At 53.7% G+C, this 23,223-nt stretch overlaps 1 protein-coding gene across 3 annotated transcripts in view; it reads right to left on the minus strand.

The window, feature by feature from the left end:
• Positions 1-23,223, minus strand: part of FAM102A (family with sequence similarity 102 member A) — a 50,498-nt gene that overhangs the window by 4,122 nt on the left and 23,153 nt on the right. For 2 of the 3 annotated variants that reach the window (XM_041725616.1, XM_041725615.1), the window contains 10 exons: positions 18,570-18,737; positions 8,036-8,156; positions 7,735-7,764; positions 5,683-5,799; positions 3,709-3,755; positions 3,439-3,584; positions 1,335-1,439; positions 1,058-1,250; positions 486-607; positions 310-379 (listed from right to left, as the gene is read on the minus strand). In XM_041725616.1, the coding sequence (XP_041581550.1) occupies positions 310-379; positions 486-607; positions 1,058-1,250; positions 1,335-1,439; positions 3,439-3,584; positions 3,709-3,755; positions 5,683-5,799; positions 7,735-7,764; positions 8,036-8,156; positions 18,570-18,737 (1,119 nt within the window). The remainder of the gene's footprint in view (positions 1-309; positions 380-485; positions 608-1,057; positions 1,251-1,334; positions 1,440-3,438; positions 3,585-3,708; positions 3,756-5,682; positions 5,800-7,734; positions 7,765-8,035; positions 8,157-18,569; positions 18,738-23,223) is intronic. The other variant, XM_041725617.1, reaches the window with a different exon arrangement.

Consider the following 23,223-nt stretch of genomic DNA (forward strand, 5'->3'; position numbering starts at 1 on the left):
CTGCTATTCAAAACCAGGTGATGGGGGACACCTGGGTGGCTCAGCAGTTTAGTGCCTGCCTTCAGCCCAGGGTGTGATCCTGGAGTCCTAGGATCGAGTCTCACATTGGGCTCCCTGCATAGAGCCTACTTCTCCCTCTGCCTGTCTCTTGCCTCTCTCTCTCTCTCTCTAATAGATAAATAAAATCTTTAAAAACAAAAAGAACAAAGCCATGTGAGTGTCTATAGAGACCGTGCTCTCACCATTGTGCCCCCAGTAGCCACCCTAGTGACCCATCCCTGAGCTGTGACTCCTAGCTGTGACTCCTACCTGTTGGCCAGCTGGATGCCACTCAGCGTGGTGGATCCATCACGGCTCACGAACAGCCGGAGATTGCTGTCTGTGGGGACACAGGGAAGTATGGAGGCTGAGTGAAGCAGGAGCAGCTGGGGAAGCCCTGAAGCAGGCGGCATAGTCTCCCAGTCCTCCCCACGTGGGCAGCTCACCCTCAGTGTTGCTGCCGTCCGTAAAGTCCTGGCTTTGCATGATCTTCTCCACGATGTCATCTGCGTCGATCCGAGTGTCATCCACCCAGGTCGGGTGGCTCTCCACAGAGTCCTTCTTCCGCCTGGGGTGGGGCAGGGCAGAGTCACAGCAGTCCAGCCAGTGATAGGGATGAGGATGACAGTGGTGGGCACCTACAGGACTCAGGCTGCTCTGAGGGCACCCAAGAACTCATTCCCAGGTGTGCTCATCTAACCCTCCCCTCAGTACCCAGGGTAGGGGCCATGACCTCGTTTTATGGATGAGGATCTAGAGACCCTGAGAAGTTACCTAACCTTAGCCTCTGAGAGGCCACACGGTGTAAACAGGGGCCCTAGGTCACTAAGTCATGTACAACAGCATTTGCCTGCCAGGCCCAGGCTGTGCCCTGTATGTGCATCCACCAGCTGAATTGTCACCAGCCAACCCTCTGAAGTGGGACCCTGCTGTTTCCATGCTATAGGTAAAGAAGCAGAAGTTCGAGGTGCCCCCAGGAAGGGTCTATTCTCCAGGACCATTGGGGAGTGGTACTTACCGAAATGAACGGTCAGACAGATGAGGCCGTGGCGGCCGTGGTGGCTTCTCAGGGGGCCGGTGCTCACGCTCACTGCCCTCAGGGGCCTCCACAGTCACACTGAGGCCACCAGAGGCACTGCTGCTGGTGGACGTATTGCGGCGGTGCGTCAAGTCTGAGAGGCTGGAGGAGCGCGAGTGTTCCGTGCTGTAGCCTGATGAGCATTTGGGGAGGCTTGTTACGGGGGCATCGGCCAGAAATGTGAAAGACCTGGGCATGGGGCCAGGCAGGCACTCACCAGAGATCTTGGACTGCTGGCTGGCATAGCTGGAGTTGCGGGAGTGGCCAGAATGGAACACCTCCTCGGGGCTGGACAGGTTCTGTTCAGGCTCCTCTGGGACCCCTGGAAAGCGGGGAGAGGGCAGGCTTACTGGCAGTGTCAGCCCTTGCCATCTGCATGTGTCCTTTCTGGGAGCTGGTGGGAGCGAGGGGTAGGGAAGGTGCACTGCGTGTTTCCCATTTAACAGACAAAAACAGAGGTCCTGCTCCCACCACAGTTACCCCGGGGGCCCAGGCCGGTTCACTCCACAAATATCTTTGTGAGGACCTTCTCTGCACATGGCACCCCACTGCTGCTGTAAATAGGAGATGAAGTGCCACAGGCCAGTGGGAAGGGAGAATGTTGGAGAAAAAAAAAAAAAGATCCACAATTAACCACAACTGAGGTGAGTGGTACAGAGCAGGGAGCAGTGTGTATGGGGGTTTGACCTGGTCTGGGATCAGGGAAAACTTCTCTGTAGGTGGCCATAATGGGAGGCCTTCAGGAGGCATGGGAGGGAACAAGCCATAGAAGCCTTCAGAAAAACAGCCTTCCAGACAGAGGAACAGTGAAGCAAAGGCCCTGAGGCTTGGATGAGCTTAGGTCAGTGTGGCTGGAGTGAGACAATAAGGGGAATGAGGAGTGGCCAATAGTCTGGTCCCAAGTCACCCATAAGCCCAACTTCGGAACAAACTTTCTGGCACTCACCAGCAGGAGGCGCAAGAGACCCAGGTGGGATCCACTCTGGGCTCCTTGAGTGCCTGCCCACCAGGTTCTGCTCATAGGAAGGAAGAACCCATCTCATCCATGCCCCTCCTTGGAGAAGAGCCCACCAGGCCTTAGGCTGGACCCCAGGCCTGCCTGGGTCCCCACCCAAAGCCACAAGGTTTCTCAAGACAGGTGCTCTGCAGATGGGTGGTTGCAGGAGGGGAAGGGTAGAAAATCAGCTACAGAAGCATATAGGGGGCTCAAGCCCTACCCTGCCTGGGAGACCCCCCCACCCCGGAAGCTAAAGAAAGCAGTGGTGTTGGCATTGGGAAGTCCTTGTTTTAGCGAGCAGTCACCAGGCTGAGGCAGGCCTGAACCCCAGCTTTCAGCTGTGGGCCTTCCCTGGCTGAGTCTACAGGAAGAATGGGAGTGGAAGAAAGCTAGCCCTTGAGGTCAGGCAGGCCCTCACTGCTCCCAGCAGTCCTGGGGGCAGAATCACTCCACAAACATCCGCTGAGCCACCCAAGGCCCTGAGCCCTCTCTAATTGCTCTTGTGGTGCAAATTAGGGTGGCAGGTGCTGCCCTGCTCCCTAATCAGCTTGGGGGCAGTCTGCCTCCCAGAGGCGAGTTCACCCCCAGGGGCAGAGTACCAGGGGGCCCCTACTTTGCCATATACAGCACCAGACATGAGGTGGCAGGGGAGGCTGGAACCTTCTCATGTAGCACCTCCTCATCCTAATCAGCATGCTGTCTCCTCTGGATATTCAGACGTTTGCATTTTTTATAGCATTAGTAATCATGACAGTTTAGTAGAAACCCAGCGCTGGGAAATGCACAGAGTACATACTATGTGCCAGGCATCAGCTCATTTCCAAAGCAACCCAGGTTGTAGTTACTAATGCTGACACAATTAGCCAGGGGAGGGTGCTGAGATTGGACTGGCAAAATGGCCAGGCCTGGTGACGCAAGTGGGAGAGCAAGAGCTCATGGCACATCCCTCTGCCAGGAACACTGCCCCCCCACACCTCAGATTCAGCACAAATGTCACCTTTTCAGAGAGGCTTCCTTGGTTGTTTTCAGGTAGATGCTTTCCGTGCCTGTCACAGCTCTTGTCACTCTTTAAAGTCCTTGTCACTCTTTAGGTGTGACACTGACTTATTTCTTATCTGACTCTTGTCTCTCCTGCAAGACGGGGCCTCCCTGCTGTGATCCCAGGGCCCAGCACTGGGAAGGGCTCAGTCATGGGCCTGATGGAAGGGCATAAACACCCTCCCACCACCTCTGTCTTCTCAGCAAGTGTCCCTCTTGGGACCTGGAGATAGAGATGAGCCCTAGGCCACAGGGAAGGACAGGGAAGGCAGGTGGGGAACGGTACCTGAGCCAAGGATGGTGGGCCTTGCCTTGGGGGGCCGGGACCCTGTGAGGGAGTTGGTGCCATTGTTGGTCCCACCACCCTTGCGCGTCAGCTGCAGGGAGGAGTCCTGGCCTGGGATGGAGATGGACTTGGCAGTGGATGGTGGCCTGGAGAGAACAGATGGCTGTGACTGGGGTGCCCCACATTCGGGGTCAAAGACAGGGGAGCCCAAGAGCCCAGAGGAGGGAAGAGTCCCTGTGCAACACTCCCTCAGCCTGCACCCACACTCACGTCTTGAAGCAGGGGTCTCCGGATAGCAGGAGCATTCCGATGGTGACCTGCACAGAGGGAGAAATCAGCCATACCACTCTCTCTGTGACCCAGGTGTTCCCCTGTGGCCCCTCTGCTGTGGCTCCAGATGGGCTGGGGCTGGACTCTGAGCCCATCTCTGCCCCTTGCTGGACCTGGTGAAGCCACCATAATGCATTGAGCCCGTTTCCTTGGGTGGAGGATAGAATTAATCCTGACACCTCCTCCTGGGATGGGTAGAGAGGACTAGGGGAGATGAGGCTTTGCACAGTTCAGCACTTGGCACAGTGCACAAGCAGAAAAAGCTAGCAACTCTGATTCCAGAACTGCAATTAGGAGAGGGGCCACTGTTCCTTCTCCAGCCTCTGGACCTACTCATATCATCGCAGGCAGGCGGGAGGCTCCTGGAGCCCACCTGGTGGGGAGGGGGTACACAGAGTCCAACATGTAGGGCAGAGGCTTGGTAACAGTTTGTTGAGTGAAACAGGAAGTCGTCAGAAATTCAATGTCTACCTGGGCAGAGATTTGGGCAAGGCAAGGTTGGGACCCCAAGTCTGGGCTGAGATAGAGCAACAGGAAAAGGGTGATGGGATAGGAAATGGGTACTCCTATCACTGACAAAAATGGAGATTACTGGGCTGAGGTTTTTTTTTTTTTTTAATTTTATGTAAGAGAGATCGAGAAAGAATGTGCACGAGCAGGGGAGGGTAGAGGGACAGGGAGAGAGAATCTCAAGCAGACTGCACACCCAAGGTGGAGCCTGACATGGGATTCAATTCCACAACCCTGAGATCATGACTTGAGCCAAAACCAAGAGTCTAACACTTTACTGAGCCACCCAGGTGCCCTCACTCTTTTTTGATAAATAAATTCTACGCCCCTGTGGAGCCTGGTGCTCCCTGAGGCTTTTTTTTTTTTTTTTAAATAAACTATTTCATTTGACTGTGATAGCTTATAAGTAGGTGATGGCCCCAGGGTGTACACAAGGGAAGCAGCGCTCAGATACAGACTCAAGGGGAGTGAGGGCCCACAGACCCACAGACAGGACGTGGGGAAGCTGTCCTTGAAACTGAGGCCACCTGCGCCCCCCTCACACCTCCTGATTTGCTTAAGGGTGCACAGGGCCACTGGGCCAAGAATGAAAGGCCCTAGCCCCCACCAAAACTAGCCTAGACCTTTCTGGGTGCCTCTGGTTCCCTCTGCAAAGGATCCAGGAAGTTGCAGAGCCCCTGTCCACCACCTGCAGCCTGGCTCTACTTCAGACACAACACGTTCCCATTGGGTCAACTACTCATAGAGGTGTGGTTAGGACAAGACTGTTTTCTCAGCCAAGTGGAAGGCTGGGGGAAGAGGAAGAGAGGTGTGCTGGCAGCAGCAGATGCCCAGATAGCTCTGTCCTGAGAGGCCAAAGAGTCAGCTGCCTGGAGGGAGGGAGCTGCCCCAGCCACTGGAAACCTGCATGTAGCTGGGCTCTAGAAGCAGCCACCCTCGGTTTGCCCAGGTCAAGGGATGGCAGGTTCTCCCACTCACAGATCAGGCAGCCTCATGTCACACAGGGCAATGGTTGGGAGCTGGACTGTGGAGTCAAATAGCTGGCGGTCAGCTCTGCCTGTGACCCCAGGCAAATGATCTATCTAACCTCTGTGCCTCAACCCCCTCCCATGCAAAACCAGGCCCCACACCCCATAGGGCTGTTGTCAGGCAACATGAGCAGAGAGGTGGCAAGCGCTCAGGGATGTTCATCTCACCAAACCCTTACAGAGACTGCTGGGATCCACTGCTGATCCCTGATTAAAGATGGGGAAACTGAGGCCAGTGGCAGAGCCAGAGTTCTGAGGGTAGCTTTCTGACCCCAGGACCACACCTTCCCAATGTCGGGGACGGGGACCTGTATTTTTAGCCACCCTCCAGGGGACTCTGCTGAGGAGGTCTGCCCCCGCCCTTGGTGGCAGGTACCTTGAGGATGGAATTGTCCTGACGAGTGTTTTTCGTGTCGTATCCCTCCAGCAGGCAGCAGCGCACCGTGGAGCCTGAGCCTGCGAATTCGGCTAGGTTCAAGTCGGCAAAGCCCAGCTGGGAAGGACAGAGGAGAGTGTGGGAGGGCTGCAGGGGGTGTGGGTGTGCAGCGCGGCTGCGCAAGGGTTAACTTGGGGGAGTGGGCAGGCAGATCCCTGGACTGCCCCACAGCCCAGGCTGAGTGTTGCATAATGGCACCCAAGGACAGAGGCTGGTCCAGAGCTCATATCCCTGAGCCGCACAAAGCGCCCTTTGTGCCACATCCCGGCGTGCACTGGGGCAGCGCCTGAGATGAAAGGACATTGTTGCCTGTCACACAGAGGCATTGTTCCCTGGGAAACAAGGCTGTGCTGTGGGAGCCGCCAGGCCAGCGGGCAGGGGGGCGGGAAGCCCCTTGGGAACTTGGTATGGGGGAGGGGGCAGGCAGGAGTCCCTCCCAGAGGATGGAATGAGGGGCTGGGGGAAACACCTGGCTGCTCCTGGGACACAGGGTGAGGCGCCAGGGGCATGGAGGGAAGAGGGAGAACATTCAAGAACAGGGTGTAGGGGTGGGGAAGGTCTTCTGTGGAAGTCATGTCTCCAGACCTGGGTAGGGGGGGAAACTGGGTTAAGGTGAGGGCATGCTGGGATTAGGGACTTGGGGGACAACCAAACCAACAGGTGGCACTTACTGAGCACCTATTGCATGCAAGTCTCTACTGTAGAGTTTAGAGATGTACAAGCCAGAATCAGAGACTTGGGAGGTTCACATCCCAGCCCTGTCATCAAGTCAGAGAGACCCCCATTTGGCAGGGAAGGGAACTAAGGTTCTGGGGGGTAAGTGACGTGCCCAGGGTCCGAGCCAGGCCTGAGACCAGGAACAACCAGCTCCAGTCCAGTCCCTCTGGGCCCCAGCTTCCTTCCTTGGAGAATGCGAGCAGGGCCTGCCAAGGGCATTTGACTACAGGACAGAAGGGAAGGGCCTGCAGGTCTGACACGTGCTGGGTGCCTGGTGAGTGTCCGCTGCATGAAAGTGGGAGGCTGCAGCATGACTTAACAGGAGGAGAAATTTCCACTGTGGTGGCACCTTCCACAGCCCAGTTCTAGCCACCCTGCCCTCTGTTTCTGCAAAAGGCCACCAGTGCCCCAGCTGGGGCAGAGTGCATGGTCCAAAACACAGAGCTTCCTGAGCTCTGGTCAGTGGGAAGGGGCACGCCTTTCATGTAGGGCGAGGTGAGGTAAAGGCATTTCCCCTCTGGGCGGACTGAGCCCACCATCTGCCACCAGGCCACCTCCCAAGAGCCACGGACAGTGGGCTGTGAGTCCCCACTAAGAAAGAGATCCAGGCCAGAACAGGCTAAAGCCAGAGGCAACCCTGGCAGAGCTGCTTTCTCCTGCTGGTCACAGTAGGTGCCATGCAGATGGCAACAACACCGATGTGCCACAGCGGGGACTGGTTGGGTACCCACCACCCAGCCATACAGGGGGCCACTGCCAGCAAGAGAGTAATTCATGAAAATATGCCCACAGCATACTGGCAAATGAAAACCACGCTGCAGAATTTGTTTACAACAAGTCCCTTTTGTGTCTTTAAAAATCCTACCGTCTGCATGCACATGAGTACACACCGGGATGCTCATTTTGCATTCCTCTAAACTGCATGCACATGTTTTACTCGCTGCTTTGCGTGTACATTTCATAATTTTCTTTTTCTTAAAAGATCTGGGAAGACCTTAACAAATCCAAGAATGGGGTCTGGGCAGAAAGAGTGCAGAGGAAGGGGATGGAAACAGCCCTCTTCACTCTGGACTTTTGTACCATTTGTGCTATAACAAAGCATGTGGCAGCTTTGTATTGAGTGCAAAGACTATATTGATAATAAATTTCAATAAAGATATTTCCAAAAAAAATAGTATCTCATGCAGCGCTGAGTGTCTCCTGCTTGGTGCAGAGAGGGTCTGGAAATTCTCTCACACCTGTTCCATCCCACTGTCCCTTCACAGCCCCACTCACCTTAGAATAAGCCTTCCCGCCTTTCAGCTCCTACAGAGAGACACACAGAAGCAGCAGTGTGACTAGGGAATCCAAGGGACCTCCTGCATTGCCCCAGCCTCCCCACTCCACTGCAACCAATCTGACCACTGCGGGGGGGGGGGGGGGGGTTGTCAAGCAAAGTAGCAGAGGGACCCACTCCTTGCTCTCTGGAGGGGACAGGTCAGGGGATGGGTCTAAAGCCACTGGTTTAGTGGCCTCACACCCCCGCGTTGGCCATGGACTCCCAGCCCCCAGCCCCAGCCCCGAGGCCCAGCCTCACCTTGCGCACCGACACACGGAAGATGCAAGGGTCCAGCAGGCCAGTGGCTGGGTTGGCACTCATCTTACACACAAAGGTGAACCTCTTCCGCCACCGCACGCAGTTCTCCTGCACTTCCTCCCTGCAGGGCAGACAGACAGGTGAGCACAAGCACGCAGTTCGAAGCAGGTATCAGGGACAGGGCTGGCGTTTAGGGAGGGGACAGAAGGAGGAGAGGAGCTCTCACTTTTTACTTTGTATCACAAAGTGACTGTATTTTCATAACAGGAACAAGCTTGTGTTAAGTGTTATAAAAACAAAAAAATTAAGTAATACAAAATGGAAAAACAACAAGGTAGGGGTGAGGTCAAGCAGGGGGCAGCTACTACTTCCCCCTACTTTCAGTGCTGCTCCCACCTCTTGTTCTGTGGTTTTGGGGGGCTCCTTCCTCTGCCATTATCTCCCACCAGCCCCTGGCCATTCAATGGACCCTCATCACAGTCCTTCCAAACTGGCCCAACAGCCCATTTTACAGGTGAAAAGTGAAGTATATCGCCAGTGTCACCCAGTCAGGAAACAGCTGGCATCCGCTCAGTGCTGCCTGGCTTCAGAGACCCCTTCTTCACCACTAACAATAACAACAACAGTAGTAGTAACAATAACAGCATTTCAGGCTGGTATCATGCTTCCCCTGTGCCAGACAGCACTCACAGCACTTTAGTGGAGCTGCTCCAAGGGCCAGAGACCCATGATCATGCCAACCCTTCTAGCAACTGCCTGGGACAGCTACTACCATTAAGCCAATCCCTCATTCACAGAAACCGGGAGTTGGGGGGCCAAGACCCTGGCCTGAGGCCCACCACGTGCACAGCAGAACAGGGACTTGGACCTGAGTAGTAGGCTCCCGGTAGCACATCCTTCACTTACACCATATCAGCCTGTGACACCAACCTGGAGTCCTTGGCTTCCCTGATGCTAACTGGGGAGCTGGTCTTCATCCCAAATCCTTCTGTACCTGGGGGTATTACCACACTGAAAAATCCAGCACCCCCTTAATAAGGAAATGCTTTGTGTCCTGGGAGTGAGTGGAGCCTCGGGGAGCACTCATCCTGTCTCTCCCAGCTGCTCAGCAGGCTCTGGGGTGGCAGGGGCAAGCTCCATGGCCCAGCACAGCTCCCTGTCCTCCCCACAGTCCGCCTGGCAGAGTCTGTGCTCAGGAAGGGGTGGCCACGGAAGGGAAGGGAAGGCAGGGAGTGAGAGACATTATCTCTGTGCCATCATCCCATCTAACAGGAATGGCCATGTTGGACAGCTGAGGAAGTGACTGCTCCACACCCCGGGAACCCCAGGATCACAGGTTAACTGCCAGACTAGGCCTCAGGGTAGAGGGTCAGCACAAGTGGAGTATCATCTGAACATGGGTGTGTTCGCTTCTCACATAAACTCCAACAGTAGGCTCTATACCCCCCTCTTTGACAGCTGAGGGTACTGAGGTGCCAAGAGACTGCCCCAGATCACATCCCCAGTGACTGGCAATCCCAGATTTGAACCCAGGACCGTCTGACTAGTCAATGTGTTCAGCCATTACCTTGGTTCACAGGTCAGAGCCTGGAAAAGCCCACCAGGCAGAACTCACTGGGGTTTCCCGGCCAGCAGCCCTGCTCTGTACTCAAGAAACATACCCACGTCTCCCAGTGCCAAGTACGCATCAGGCCCTAAGCTCTGCAGGGGACCGTATTCACAAATCAACACTGACAGTTACCCAGCGATGACTCAGTGTCACCAGGAGAGGGTGGAGGGAGGGGTGAGTCAGAGTAGGTGACTGGCCGCAGGGAGGTGACATTCAAGCTCAAACGGGAATGAAGAGAGGGGTGTAGCCAGTAAGGGAGACAAGTTCCAGGCAGAGGAAACAGCCTGAGTGAGGAACAAATATTCTTTTGGTTTCCTTGGCCTTGCCTCCCCTGCACTGAGCGTCTTCAAGGAGTCCCCTCGTGGCTCCACAAGGCTTCTCCCACATTCTGCCAGGGCCGGGACAAGGGGCAACAGGACTCAGGTCAGGCAGACCTGGACTCCAAGCCCTCGAATCGCTGAATGACTCAGCCAGGGCTTGACCTCTCTACCCTCATGGGTAGAACAGGAACACCACCCACTCGTTTATAGGCACCCAGGAGCATCACCAAGACCCTCAGGGGAAGGTCCGTGAGACGTGTCTTGACTGATGAAGACATTGGGGACTCCAGCAACTCCCTGCAGCCCCAAGACTGGGGACAAGCGGAAATGTGAGGACCAGAGGTGAGGGGGAAGAAGAGTGCCCGACCCCTGGCAGACATAGACGGGGACCCTGTCGGAAGCAGGTGTCACAGGAGAAGCAGCAGTCTGGGCTAGGGAGCATCACCTGACCGAACTGCGCTGGCTCCACCTGTTCATTCAAACATGTGCCGGTCCCTATTCTATGCACTGGGACCAGAGCAGTAACCAACTTCCATTGTGATAGGAGGAGAAGAATGAGGTCAAGCAAACAAGAAAAAGTAATGGAAGGGAGAACTAGAATTCTCTCTACTGGCAGAGACTCTGATCTCGTATGTAGAAAATCACAAAGAATCCACTAAAAACTATCAGAATACACGAATTTGGCAAGGCTTCAGGATACAAGATCAATATACAAAAATCAGTTATTTCTATGTCCCAGTGAACATCCACAATGAAATGAAGGAAATAAGTCAATTCACAATAGCATCAGAAAGAACAAAATAAATAGGATTACATTTAAAAAAACAACTACAAAATATATATTCTGGAAAACTACAAAACATTACTGAAAGAAATTCAAGAAGATCTAAGTAGATGGAAAGACATTCCATTAGATCTTCGGGTTTCCAAAGATCTAATGCTGGTATGACAATAATCCCAAATTGAATCTAAAAACTCAATATAATCTCAGCCGGCTTCTTTGCAGAAATTTGACAAATTGGAAATAAGAGAGACCAGGATAGTCAAAGCATCTAGAAAAGTAGAATAGAACATAATTAAAGATTCACATGTCTTTGACTATAAAACTTCTATAAAGCTTAATCAAGCTTATAATCAAGGAAGTATGGTTCTGGCATAAGGACAGACACATAGATCATTGGAATGGGATTATGAGTTCAGAAAAAAATCGACTGAATAGAGTCGACTGATTTTCAAAAGGGTGCCTGCCAATGGGGGAAAAGAATGGTCTGTTTAGCAAAAGTTGTTGGGACAATAAGATATTCACATGCAAAATAATGATGTAGGACCCATTTCTTACACCATACACAGTAACTAACCCAACATGGATCAAAAACCTAAGTGTAAGAGATTAAACTACAAAATTCTTAGAAAAAAATATAGGAATACTCTTTGTGATCTGGGATTAGGCAAGTTTCTCAGATATGATGCCAAAAGAAGAGGTGACAAAAGAAAAAATAGAAATACTGAACTTTATCGAAATTAACTTTTTTTTGTGACTCCCAGACCACCACCAAGAAAGGGAGAAGACAGCCCACAGAATGAAGGAAAATATTTTCAGACCATACATATTAACAAGGGACTTTTTGCTAACAATATATAAAGGACACTTACAACTTACCAGTAAGACAACCAATTTAAAAATGGGCAAATGATCTGAATACACATTTTTCCAAAGAAGTACATGAATGGGTGGCCAATAGGCACAGGAGAAAATGCTCAGCATCATTAGCCATCAGGGAAACACAGATCAAAACTATAGGGATGCCTGGGTGGCTCAATGGTTGAGTGTCTGCCTTTAGCTCAGGTGGTAATCCTGGGGTCCTGGGATCAAGACCCACATTGGGCTCCCACAGGGAGCCCGCTTCTCCCTCTGCCTGTGTCTCTGCCTCTCTCATGGATAAATACATAAAATCTTAGGGAAAAAAAACTATAATGAGTGACCACTTCGTTGTATTAAGAAGGCTATCATGATCATGACAAGAGTTGGAGAGGATAAGGAGAAACTGGAGCCCTCGCACACCACTGGTCAGAATCTAAAGTGGTGCAGCCGCTTTAGAAAATCATCCCGGGGGGATCCCTGGGTGGCTCAGCGGTTTAGCGCCTGCTTTTGGCCCAGGGCGCAATCCTCAAGTCCCGGGATCGAGTCCCGCGTCAGGCTCCCGGCATGGAGCCTGCTTCTCCCTCTGCCTGTGTTTCTGCCTCTCTCTCTCTATCATGAATAAATAAATAAATCTAAAAAAAAAAAAAGAAAGAAAGAAAGAAAGAAAGAAAGAAAGAAAGAAAGAAAGAAAGAAAGAAAGAAAGAAAAAGAAAAAATCATCCTGGCACTTCCTCAAAGGTTAAACATAGTTACCTTAGGACTCAGCAATGCTACTCCTAGGTGTATATCCAAGAGAAACGAAACATACGTCCACATACAAAATTGTACACAAATGGGGATCCCTGGGTGGCTCAGCAGTTTAGCGCTGCCTTCCGCCCAGGGCGTGATCCTGGAGTCCCACATCGGGCTCCCTGCATGGAGCCTGCTTCTCCCTCTGCCTGTGTCTCTCATGAATAAATAAATAAAATATTTTTTAAAATTGTACACAAATGTACACAGCAGTCCTCACAAGAGCCAAAAAATAAAAGCAACCTGAATGTCCATCCACCAGTGAATGCATCCATAAAATATGGTCTATCCCTACCATGGAGTATGATTCAGTAGTCAAAAGAAATTAAGGGCTGACACCCGCTACAATGTGGATGAACCCTGAAAAATGCTAAGTGAAAGAAGCCTGTCACAACTGCATATTGTGATTCCACTCATATGAAATGTCCACAATGGGCAAAGCCCTAAGAGACAGAGACTGGTGACTGCAGAGGCCAGGGGAGTCAGGAGGGAAATGCAGAGTGACTGCTAATGGGCTGATGGGTATAGGGTCTCTTTTTGGGGTGACAAAAATGTTCTAAAATTTACTGTGCTGATGGTCACACCACTCTGCACAGACTACAAACCAATGAACCTACACTTTAGACAGGTGAAAAACCAAAAAACACGGTAGGTCAGACAAAAAGAGAAAAATGGGGAAGACAGAGGGTAAGGTGGGTAGGGCTGAAAAGAGATAAGAAGGTGAGGGCTGCTATTTCAGGCAGATGGCTGGGGAAAGCTCTAAGGCAGTGACACCTGAGCCGGGTGAGCATGCTGAGCAAAGATGCAAAAACTGGGGAAAGCTGTCCAGATGCATGAACAGCAAATGTAAAGGCCCTGAGATAGAAATATGCTTGGCAAATGGAAGCGTGACATGGAGGCAAGTGGCTGAATGGGGCTGGGGAGCAGATGTGGTTGGTAGTAAAGGGGGATTAGGTAGCACACATCAGGACCTCAAGGGCCATGATGAGGTCTTTGAGTCTTATTCTGATGGTGGCTGGGTCTTGCTACAATGGCTTGAGGCAGAGGCAGAGAGCAACCCCAGAGTAGGTGGATGGAAGAGCAAAAAGAGCAGAAACACTTCCCAAACAACCAGAGGCCCAAGCCTAAATGGGGGATCTGGGGATAGCCATGGCTCCCACACAGGCCCTCAGATCTCTACCTACCCCCTCCACTCAACTCAGCCCAGGAGTTGGAAGCAGCTGCTGGAGATCTGAGGAGGAAGCTCACAAGGCTGGGCATGTCGAAACACTCAAAGGAATTAGGATTAGTGTCTGGGAACAAAAGCTGGTATATCGGATTGTAGGCTCTCTCCCTTCCCCTTTGTGAGTCTGCCCTGGGAATGCCGGCCAGGAAGCCTGAGGCTCTCTCCGGGTTCCTGTGGGCCTGCCAGACCAGGGTAGAGAAAGCCACTCCATGCCCTCCCAGGCTCAGGTAACAGGCGCCTTCCTCTCCCTCCACAGGAAGATGGGCCAGGGCAGGGCTCACAGGATCAGCGCCGGGCCTCCCCGTTGTTTCCACAGGGCTCTAAACACACACTATTAAATGCCACCACTCCCACGGGAAGAGGCTCACAGCCCCACCCCGGCCCACCCCAGGAGGTCACAGCAAGGGTAAAATAAATACCCTAGCAGCAGCCCTTTCCCAAAGGCCTACTATGTGCCACCTGGAACCCTTCAACATTGAATGCTGGGTGTCATCATGCCCGCTTTACAGGGGAGGCTCAGTAAGTCTGAGTAACTCACCCATAGTCAGAGTTGTGAGGAGTGGAGACCAGTGTGGAACCCGAGCGCTTCTGTGTCCAGAGCCCATGTCATAGAACCAGAGATGGCACAGCCAGGACTTGGCCCTATAGCTGCCTCTGGAGAGAGGGAGTCGGACATCCTTGGTCGAGTGGGATAGAGTCCCAGGCTCAGGACAAGGACAATGGAGGGAGAGGAGCAGAGGGCCGGGGAGGGGTGTTCATATAAACAGCAGGAATAAGGAACCAGGGGAGGCAGCAGGCAGTGCCCAGGTGCAGAGACCATGAGAGAAGGTGACTAGGAAGGTGACATCTGAGCAAAGAGCTGAAGGAGGTGAGACAGTGACTCATGCCCTGGAGAAACAGCAGCCCAGGCAGAAGGGCCAGTTTTCACACTGCTGAGCTCCTGAGGTGGGACAGTGACTGACAGGTTTACCAAAATGCAAGGAGACCAGTGTGGCTGGAGCCAGGAGGAAGCTGGAGACGAGATCTTGGCCCCAGCTTCCAAACTGTGCAGAGGTGCCAGCAATCCCGGGCCCATGTGCATAGGCAGGTAGAGAAGCACAGGAAGACGAGACGAGGGGGAGGGTAACTGTGCCCTTTTCTTTTGGAACTGGAAGTATCAATGTGGCCTTTTTAACAACCATGACTGGGGGAAAAAAATGAACTCTGGGAGTGCTCAGCGGTGCCATGAGGCCCTAGGCCACAAAGCCACTGTGGGGAACGACCCCAGGAAGAGCAGAGGCTCCGTGCAAGACTCCTGAAGGGTGACCAGGACCCTGAAAGCCGAGCGCCACCTCACACCACTGTGACCTGGATGGACTGCAGGCCCAGGGGACAGGGACCCCGCCTGCCTGGGCACCCTTGGCCTCCACGTGCATCTGCAACAGCAGGAGACACAGTGAGTGCCTATCTCAGAAAGAGGGGGAGCATGAAAGAATTAAGACCAATGAGCATCTATGAAAAAAAGTCATAATAACATGTTTGTTAAGAAAACACAGGCCTGGGCGTCCCCACCGCTCGTCCTGCTGATGTGGCTGAGGACAGGCCGGGAAACAGAACTGTAAAGATGAAGGAGCCAAGCCCGGAGAGGAGCCCATTCAGAACCCTGGACGCTAGGCTCCCAGGCAAGGGGCTTGCTGCATCTGCACGCTGCCATGAGGGGACAATGGTCAGAGGAAGGAGGGAGCTCACAGCAGGTCTGGCTAGGGTGGGATGAGGGACACCAGGGCCATCTTCTTCATTTCTGTCCAAGAATCATTTCTATAATATAAATTTAAATTGAAAAATGAGAAAAGGGTATGGGGTTAGGAGGGTGTGAGGTTAGGGGGACTGGTCCAAAGCAAAGGGGCTGTAACCTCTCGTCTCCGTGATTCACAGCCTGGACCCAGACTTACCCTCTCACAGGGCCAGGTGCCCCCCAGGAAATGGTGAGGAGGCGTGCTGCAGCCTGGGGTTTCAAGTGTGAGTCCCCAGCTCCATGCTGCCAGGGACAGGTAATTACAGAGACTGGGTTTTCAGGGGAGTTTTGTTTTTAGGTTTAAGATACACAATTAGACGCCTGAATCCCAGAGAGGCGGGGCAAGCCCTCCACCCACCGCAGCCCACTGTGGCCATACCAATGGCAGAATTCAGTTATTTCTGGGTTGTCCTAAAATAGGGCAGAGCACCGCACCAGGCTGCAGTCCTCAGGCCAGCAGAACTCCCTTGGAGCTCCCCTGGCCCCAAATCCCGGCCAAGGCCTCTATTACACATCCACAAAGACTTACTGTGGGTGCTGGCTTGGCATGGGGCCTGGGTGGGTGTGGGGACATGGCAGGAGCAGACCTGGAGGAGGCCACAGTTGAATGGGGGAGACAGACACTTCACAAGTGACTGGTAACTGCCACCAGCCTCCAAGAATGCAGACAAGAGCCTAACCTGCTCTGGGGCAGTGACACCAGAGCTGGGACCTCAAGGTGAGACTGGTCAGGTGAAGATTAGACGAGATGTCTGAGGCAATGGAAACAGTCCAAGCAGACCCCGAGGGAAGGAGGTGGCTTCTGGGGGCACAGGATCAGGCTGCTGAGTGACCCCCCCAGGAGGTCCATCTCGGGGGGGCCCTGACTTCTTCATCTGCAAGAAGGGTGACACTGCCTACCGCCTTGGTGCTGTGTCTGGTTTCTTCCTCCTGCTCAGCTTGGTGGCGAACACGGACAATTCTGGCAACACAGTATATGTGGCCAAGTCTTCCTAGCATCTGCTTCACTGTGTGTCAGAGACCAGAGAAGGCAGGTGGTAGCCACCACTGGGGCCCCACACAGATGAAGAAAGCACCTCATCTGTCACACTATCTCCCCAGAGCCCAGAACAGAGCTGCACAGAGTGGGACTCTCACTTTAGACCACTTTCCCTGCCCCTCAGGCTTATCTTTAATCAATCAATAATAAAAGCAGGTCTTGCTCATTGAGCTCATTCTACAGGATACATTTTTTTTTTTTAATTTTACTTATTTATTCATGAGAGACACAGAGAGTGAGAGAGAGAGAGGCAGAAACACAGGCAGAGGGAGAAGCAGGCTCCATGCAGGGAGCCCACTGTGGGACTCAATCCTGGGTCTCCAGGATCACGCCCTGGGCCGAAGGCGGCGCTAAACCACTGAGCCACTCAGGGATCCCAGGATACATGTTTTGTATATATGACTATCTGAATTCTACCACAATCCTATGAGGTGTGTACCATTATCATTCCCATTTTACAGATGAAGAAATTGAGATTGAGAGAAGGCAAGATAGGCCCTAAGTCACAAAACAGGGCTGGATGCTGACCTGAGGTAGCCTGACATCAAGGCCACATCTCCACTGCTTCCTCATGTCAGTTCCCCTCAAAAGCAGGATGGTAAGTGGACACCTAGGAGGAGGGAAATGCTTCTTCCCAAGCCCCAGCAACTGAAGAGTCTCAAGGCTATGAAGGGTGGCAGGTCGGATTGAACTGAGCCACCATCCTTAGCCTTTCACATTGAGAGCTGGTTAGAAATTCAGGATTCCCAGCAGGAGTCACCCCAGAGTCCAAGCTCTATGGTTCCCAAGGTTGGCCCACTGCCACATCCCCAGCACCTGGCCCAGACCGGCATCATCACCCAGAAAGTGCAGCAAGATCCCACAGCCTTAGCACCCCCAGGGTCTCCATCACCCAGGTGATAAGGAGTCAGTGCTAATGGGAGCCACCTCCTGGCCACATGTTGCCACACCCACAGGGTCCTTGCAGACAGGGACCAAACAGGCCATTCGGTGCCACTCCCTAGAGTCAGAGCAAAGATGGAACATGGCCAGCAGTCATGAGAGGAACAGAAAGTCAGGAGCACGGAATCTGGGGTATTGATGGGGCAGCCCCTGGAACAGGTGCCAGCATGACACCACATCCACAGTCAGCACTTCACCGTCCCAGCCCCTGGGCCTCGTCCGCACATCTGCCTCATTACCACTGCCCAGCACAGAGCCCTAGCCTGGTAGGAGGCAGCTCAGCCATGGCCACAAGCAGGGCCCAGGAAAACAGCGCTTCTCAGACTCAAGGGAACACTGAAAAACCTGTGGCTCATCACCCAGATTCCGAGACACTGCCAGAACTACAGACTAGAGGGCAGGGTGTCCCTCTCAACCTTAGAGCTAGTGACATTTGGAGATGGAATTTCTGGAGGCTTTAGCGGGGCAACCTGTGCACTGCAAGATATTTAGCAGCATCTTGCCAGTAGCACAACATCAGCTATAACAACCAAAAATATCTTTGGACACTATCAACTGTCCCCCCAGGGGACAAAGTCACCCCACTGAGAATCACTGCTGCAGGTCTTGGACTGAACCCGACACAGGGTTCAATCTCACGACTCTGAGATCACAACCTGAGCCAAAATCAAACTGAGCCCAGGTGTCTCGGGGACTGAACTTCTTAATGTCACCTGGGATTCTGATGCAGGAGCTGGGCACACAACTAACAGAGGACATACCCAGGAGCAATGATTGGGACCCCAGGGACCTCCCAGCCCCAGCTGTGCTCCTAGGTTCCTGAGAGGACTGCTTCCTGGGTTCTTCCTATCTGGCCCCTACAATGACAGGTAACCAGAGCAAGGCTGTATCACCTAAGTCCCTACCACTGGTCCAGCAGCCGGGGGTGGGGGTGGGGGCAGGAGGTGGGGGTGCCCTGTCTCGAGGCCAGCCTGTGGCTTCTCAGCCACGCCCACTCCATGATTTCCAGTCCTTGGCTGGGTTCCTGGCAGAGCAAGCGGGGGTCCCAGTGATGCGGCCAAGGTTCCCAGCTGATGAAACGCAGCCCAGGCAGCCCAAGCCGGGAGAGTCTAATAAGGAAACAATTTAAATCAACAACATCTGCCTGTGCTTCCCTGAAGAGAAGAGAGTACAGCCGCCTGGGGAGGGGCCCACCCTGGGGACCAGCCAAGGCGTCCATCCAGGGGCCGTGGGGCAGTAGAGCTTCCATCCCAGCGACGTGGCCAACGTGGCAGCCCAGCAGCATCTGCCTCCTGCCAGGAATTCAGGGCTGCGCGCAAGGAAAGCAGCTTGCTGCGGTTCTGACACAGCCAGAGGCTCCTCCTGCAACAGGATGAGGCAGCAGTCAGTTCCTAGAAGCCAGCCACTCTGTGCTGACACTGGAGTGCTCAGAGAGGTGTTGTCACCAGCTACCCCCAAGACCCCTTCTCTGCTCCCCTGCCAATATGAGCCCTGCTGCTGGCCCAAGAGTAAAGGCTGGCATTAGCAAGTGACCCATGGAAGTACAGAGTGGACAGCCCACTGGGGGCTGCAGCAACTCCAGATTGAAAAAGAAGGGGGGGGTGCAGGCAAATCACTCAGGCCTGGTGGGGAAGCATCAGGGGTGGGAGTAAAGATTCTGGAGTCAGATGTACCTGAATTTGAATCCTGCCACTCTCAGCCCAATAACCTTGAGCTGGATCAAAAAAACCCCACAGTGAGCAGGTGCCAGCTTCCCCATTTTATGTACACAGGCACACAGCCTCCCTGCTCAGCCTTCCATATGCAGTCAGGCCTCAGAGGCAGCTTCCACACTACCCAGGTGAAGGCTGCTATTCTCAAGTGGCAACAATGGGCCACTCTCTCTTGCTCTTCTAGCCCAAGAGGAGAGTAGGCCACTGAAAGGATCCAAAGTAAACCCCTAGCTTTGACCAAGTGCTGGTCCAATCCCACACACCTATACAAAGATGCCCCCACTACCCAGTGTGGCCCAGCGGGTCCTGTTTTCTAGGCCTCCTGGCACATATGCCAGGTGCTACTCAAGCACTGACTCTCTGCAGGCATGACCACCACCCACCTCACAGATAAGCAAACTCTCAAGAAGTCCACTGGTCACACAGGAGGTGCTGATCTGTCTTCCCAAACCCTACCTCAGGAGCCCACCCCTAGAGGTTACTCATGCTGAATTACCATCAGAAGTAACTGAGACCAATGGTCCAGCAGGAAGCCAGGCGCACCAGGCCCCTAATGGAGTCCCCCTTTCCCCATCCTGGACCATACATCTGGATGTTTCCCCAAGCATTGAGCCTGTCTGGGATAACCCAGGAGGTAAACCGGCAGGTGGCCCAGGCAGGAATGTCCAGGCCACTCCTGGCTGACTCACATCTGGGTGGTGTTTGAATCATCCAAGGAAGGAAAGAGAGGAGGGAGGGAATCCCATCCCCAGAACCCTGTTCCTTGAGTGGCTGGTCTTCAGCAAGTCAGGGGGCTGTCCCTATCCTTTGAGCCCCTACCCAACCTCATTAGGCCTTTCTGGAAAGCACCCTTCCCCCAACTACTGCAGCTAGACAAATCACTTCTTCTTCTAGGCCTGGGTCTTAGGTATGGTGAAAATACAAGGTTCCCGTGTCTCAGAGTATGAAGCTCTTAGAGGCAGGGCCTTTGTCTCACCCACTGCTGCTTCGGAGTCTTGAGGATAGCAGCTGGCCCACAGTAGGTACTCAGGAAGTATCTAATGACTAACTTAGTGATCTTCACAGCCCTGCTCCTAACAAGGGCTGTCACAGGCCTTCTTAAAATGCTCCTTCCACCTCCACGAAAGGGCCATTCCTGCTGTGGTTGGCCCATGTCCTCTGGTTCTCTGCAGAGTCCAAGGGGTCAAGGGCTATCGTCACCTCTGGAGCTGTTCCCAGATGTTCCCACTGCCCCACACATGGCTCCCCAGTCTTCTGAGGTGACCAAGGAATACTCAGAGGCCACTCATTCAGAGTCACGTCTCCGCACAGACTCAGACCTGTTTTCCAGGCATCTTCAGCATCTCCCCAAGATTCCAACCACAAGACAAGGGGCTCAGGGTCAGGTGGGGCTCACCAATATCTACCTCCTCAACACCTGATTCTCCAACAGACTCATGCAGACCCTGGGCCACTCACTGCCTCCATCACTCATGCATGCTACACATATCAACTGAGCATTTCCTACACTGAGCCAGGCCTGAGGAGGACACTGGAGATACATCCAGAACAAGCCTGGGCCTCAGTCTTATCTGCCTCCAAAATGTGTGTGTCTCACTCAGGTCCAGGTGATTCTTCTTTAGCCAACTCATAACCTTTGGGAGGTGCTGGAACCTTCTCCTGGCATTCAAGGAGAATACCAGTCAGTCAAAGGCCCATTCCCAAAGAGAGGGGTCAGGGCCAGAGCAGGCGGGAGAAGCCAATGTCTCCTTCCCCCCATGGTGCTAGATCTCCTCTGAGAGCGGACGCAGCTAATGGTCTTCCCTGGCTCACCGGCCCCAGGTCAGGGACCATGGCTGTCTTGGTCATTGCTGGGCCCGGTGCCTAGTGCAAAGCCAGGGCAACAGCCTGGCTCTAATCACAAATGTTTGCTGACTGGGTGAACCACAGGAAGAGAGAAGAAAAACAATTAAAAGGAGAGACAAAGGAACATGGACCTTTCCCTTCTGCTCTCACCCTTGGGTCCCCTCCAATAACTGTCCTAGATTAATACCAATCACTGCCAAACTTCGCTGAGCCCTTACTCTGGCCCGGGGCTGTGCTGGGTATACAGCTGGTGTTAATCCACTTAACCAAACACCAAGCAGCTTATCACCCCCATTTCACAGAGGAGGAAAGCAAGGCTCAGAGACATCCGTGGTCTGGAAGCCTCAGGAGCCCATCCTCCCTCTGAACTGCCAAGCCCCCCAGGCCAGCAGCCCCCGCTGGGGTTTTTGCAAGCACCAGAAGGAAAATCTGCAGCCAGAGAAGACCGTTGGCAGCTGCCAAGATGAGTTACAGCCTCATAAACAGGAGCGATGCTTATCAGGTCAGAACGGTTCAGATTGCCCCACCAGCAAGACCTCCCTCCAGGCTTCCAGGCAGCCAAGAAAGCGCCTCACTTTTGTCTAGAGGTACCCAGCACTCCCAAAGGCGTGGGATGTCTTATGGCTGTTGCTGACACACGTGTGTAGATGTTGTCAGTGCTGGGCTCACAGATTCTCAGAACAGCCCCACATAACCAGCCCCCAAGGAGCAGGACAGGCCCCAGAAGCCCCTTCCGGGCGTGACTGCCACCCTGACAAAGAGAACATCATCCTGACTCATATCAGGTTGGGTTTTTTAAATCAGATTGCTTCTGAGCTTTGTATCAACAACATCACACAGCACACTGTCTGCTTCCTTCCCTTCCACGTTGTTTGTGACGCCCGTCCTGGTTATGAGTAGCAGTGGCTTGTTCATTCTCATTCTCACTGCAGAAGAGGCTTGAGCCTTGTTTGGAACCATTCCATGATGACAGCTGACAGCCACCTCTCCTTCTGCAAACTGGAGCCCCAAGTGGACAACCCGGGGGCGGCCCTTGCTGGTCCCAAAACCCAAATCTCTTCTGGGGCACCCCCCTAGGAAAGGTCAAACTCCTCCCCATGGCCTCCTGCCACTGCAGGCCCGCAGGCCACTGGGCCCTCCAGCTCAGCACTCTCATCCTTGCGCTCCCTCTGCCCCAGTCTGCACTTCTCCCCACCACCTGGCCACTCTTCCCTGGGACCAAACCCAGCACCACTGCCTGAGGAGGGGCCCTGGGACTGCAGGGCTGTGTCCCCAAGAGCCGCCAAGCCGCCCCCCCCCCCCAGAAGGTGGTCAGGAAAATGTCCCCTGCGGGACTAGGAGCCACAGGTGTGCTGTCTCCACATGTCTGCTCTTAGAGAGGAAGCGGTGGGAGGAGAAGGGTGCACTGAAGGCGAACAGGACCCAGACTTCTGCCTTCCCCGGAACCCTTCCCCGCACTAGGCTGTGCATCTTTCCTCTCTCAGCAAGTTCAGTTGGCTTTCAGTTGCCAGGTGCATGGCCTTGTGCTGAACAGGTAGTCCTCCCACCCTCACGTGAGCATCCCCACACCACTTGATGGAGGAACAAGCCAAGGCTGAAAGGACAAAGCTTCCAGCCAGTCAGAGAGCCAGCAACCAGCTGCCAAGGTCCAACAACAGAGCCCGGGGTGGGCCCCAGCCCTCTCTTCACCCCTGTCCCACCAGGAGCATCCCCTCCTCCCACAGAAGGTTCACCCAACACAACCCATCGGTGCCCCCAGCTGCCTCTCAATCCCAGCCTTTGAGCCCATGGCGGCACCCAGCTGCCTGGTAAGCGGGTGAGGGCTGCTCCTGACACAGGCTGATACCTCTGGCCCCCAGGGTGGGGAGGGGCCATACCCAAGCAGCTGGCAGTGGCCAGCACACGATCTGGCACACGATCCAGCACCACCAGTGCCCATGCTGGTTCAGTGCCAAGGGAGAAAAGTTCCAGCCCTGTGCCAGCACCAACAGGCAGCAGCAGGAAGCCCTAGAACTAAGATGTAACGATGCCACTCTTGCCCACAGTCTGGGGAAGGAGCTAAGAGGCAGGGACAGAGACCATAGTGTCCTAAGATGAGGACTCACAGTGGGTTTACGAGGCAAGAGTCCCAGGAAGGCTTCCGGGAGAGGTGGCTCTTAGGCTGAGCAGGAGTTTTGCCAAGTGAAGCAATGAGGGAAGGGAGCTTGAAATCAACGTAACTGCAGAAGCAAACAACTACAAGAGTAAGGCATGGTGGAAACAAGGAGCAGAGCCCCAGGAGAGACAGGGGC

The sequence above is a fragment of the Vulpes lagopus genome, chromosome 12 (genome assembly GCF_018345385.1).
Source record: "Vulpes lagopus strain Blue_001 chromosome 12, ASM1834538v1, whole genome shotgun sequence".
Classification (NCBI taxonomy): Eukaryota; Metazoa; Chordata; class Mammalia; order Carnivora; family Canidae; genus Vulpes; species Vulpes lagopus.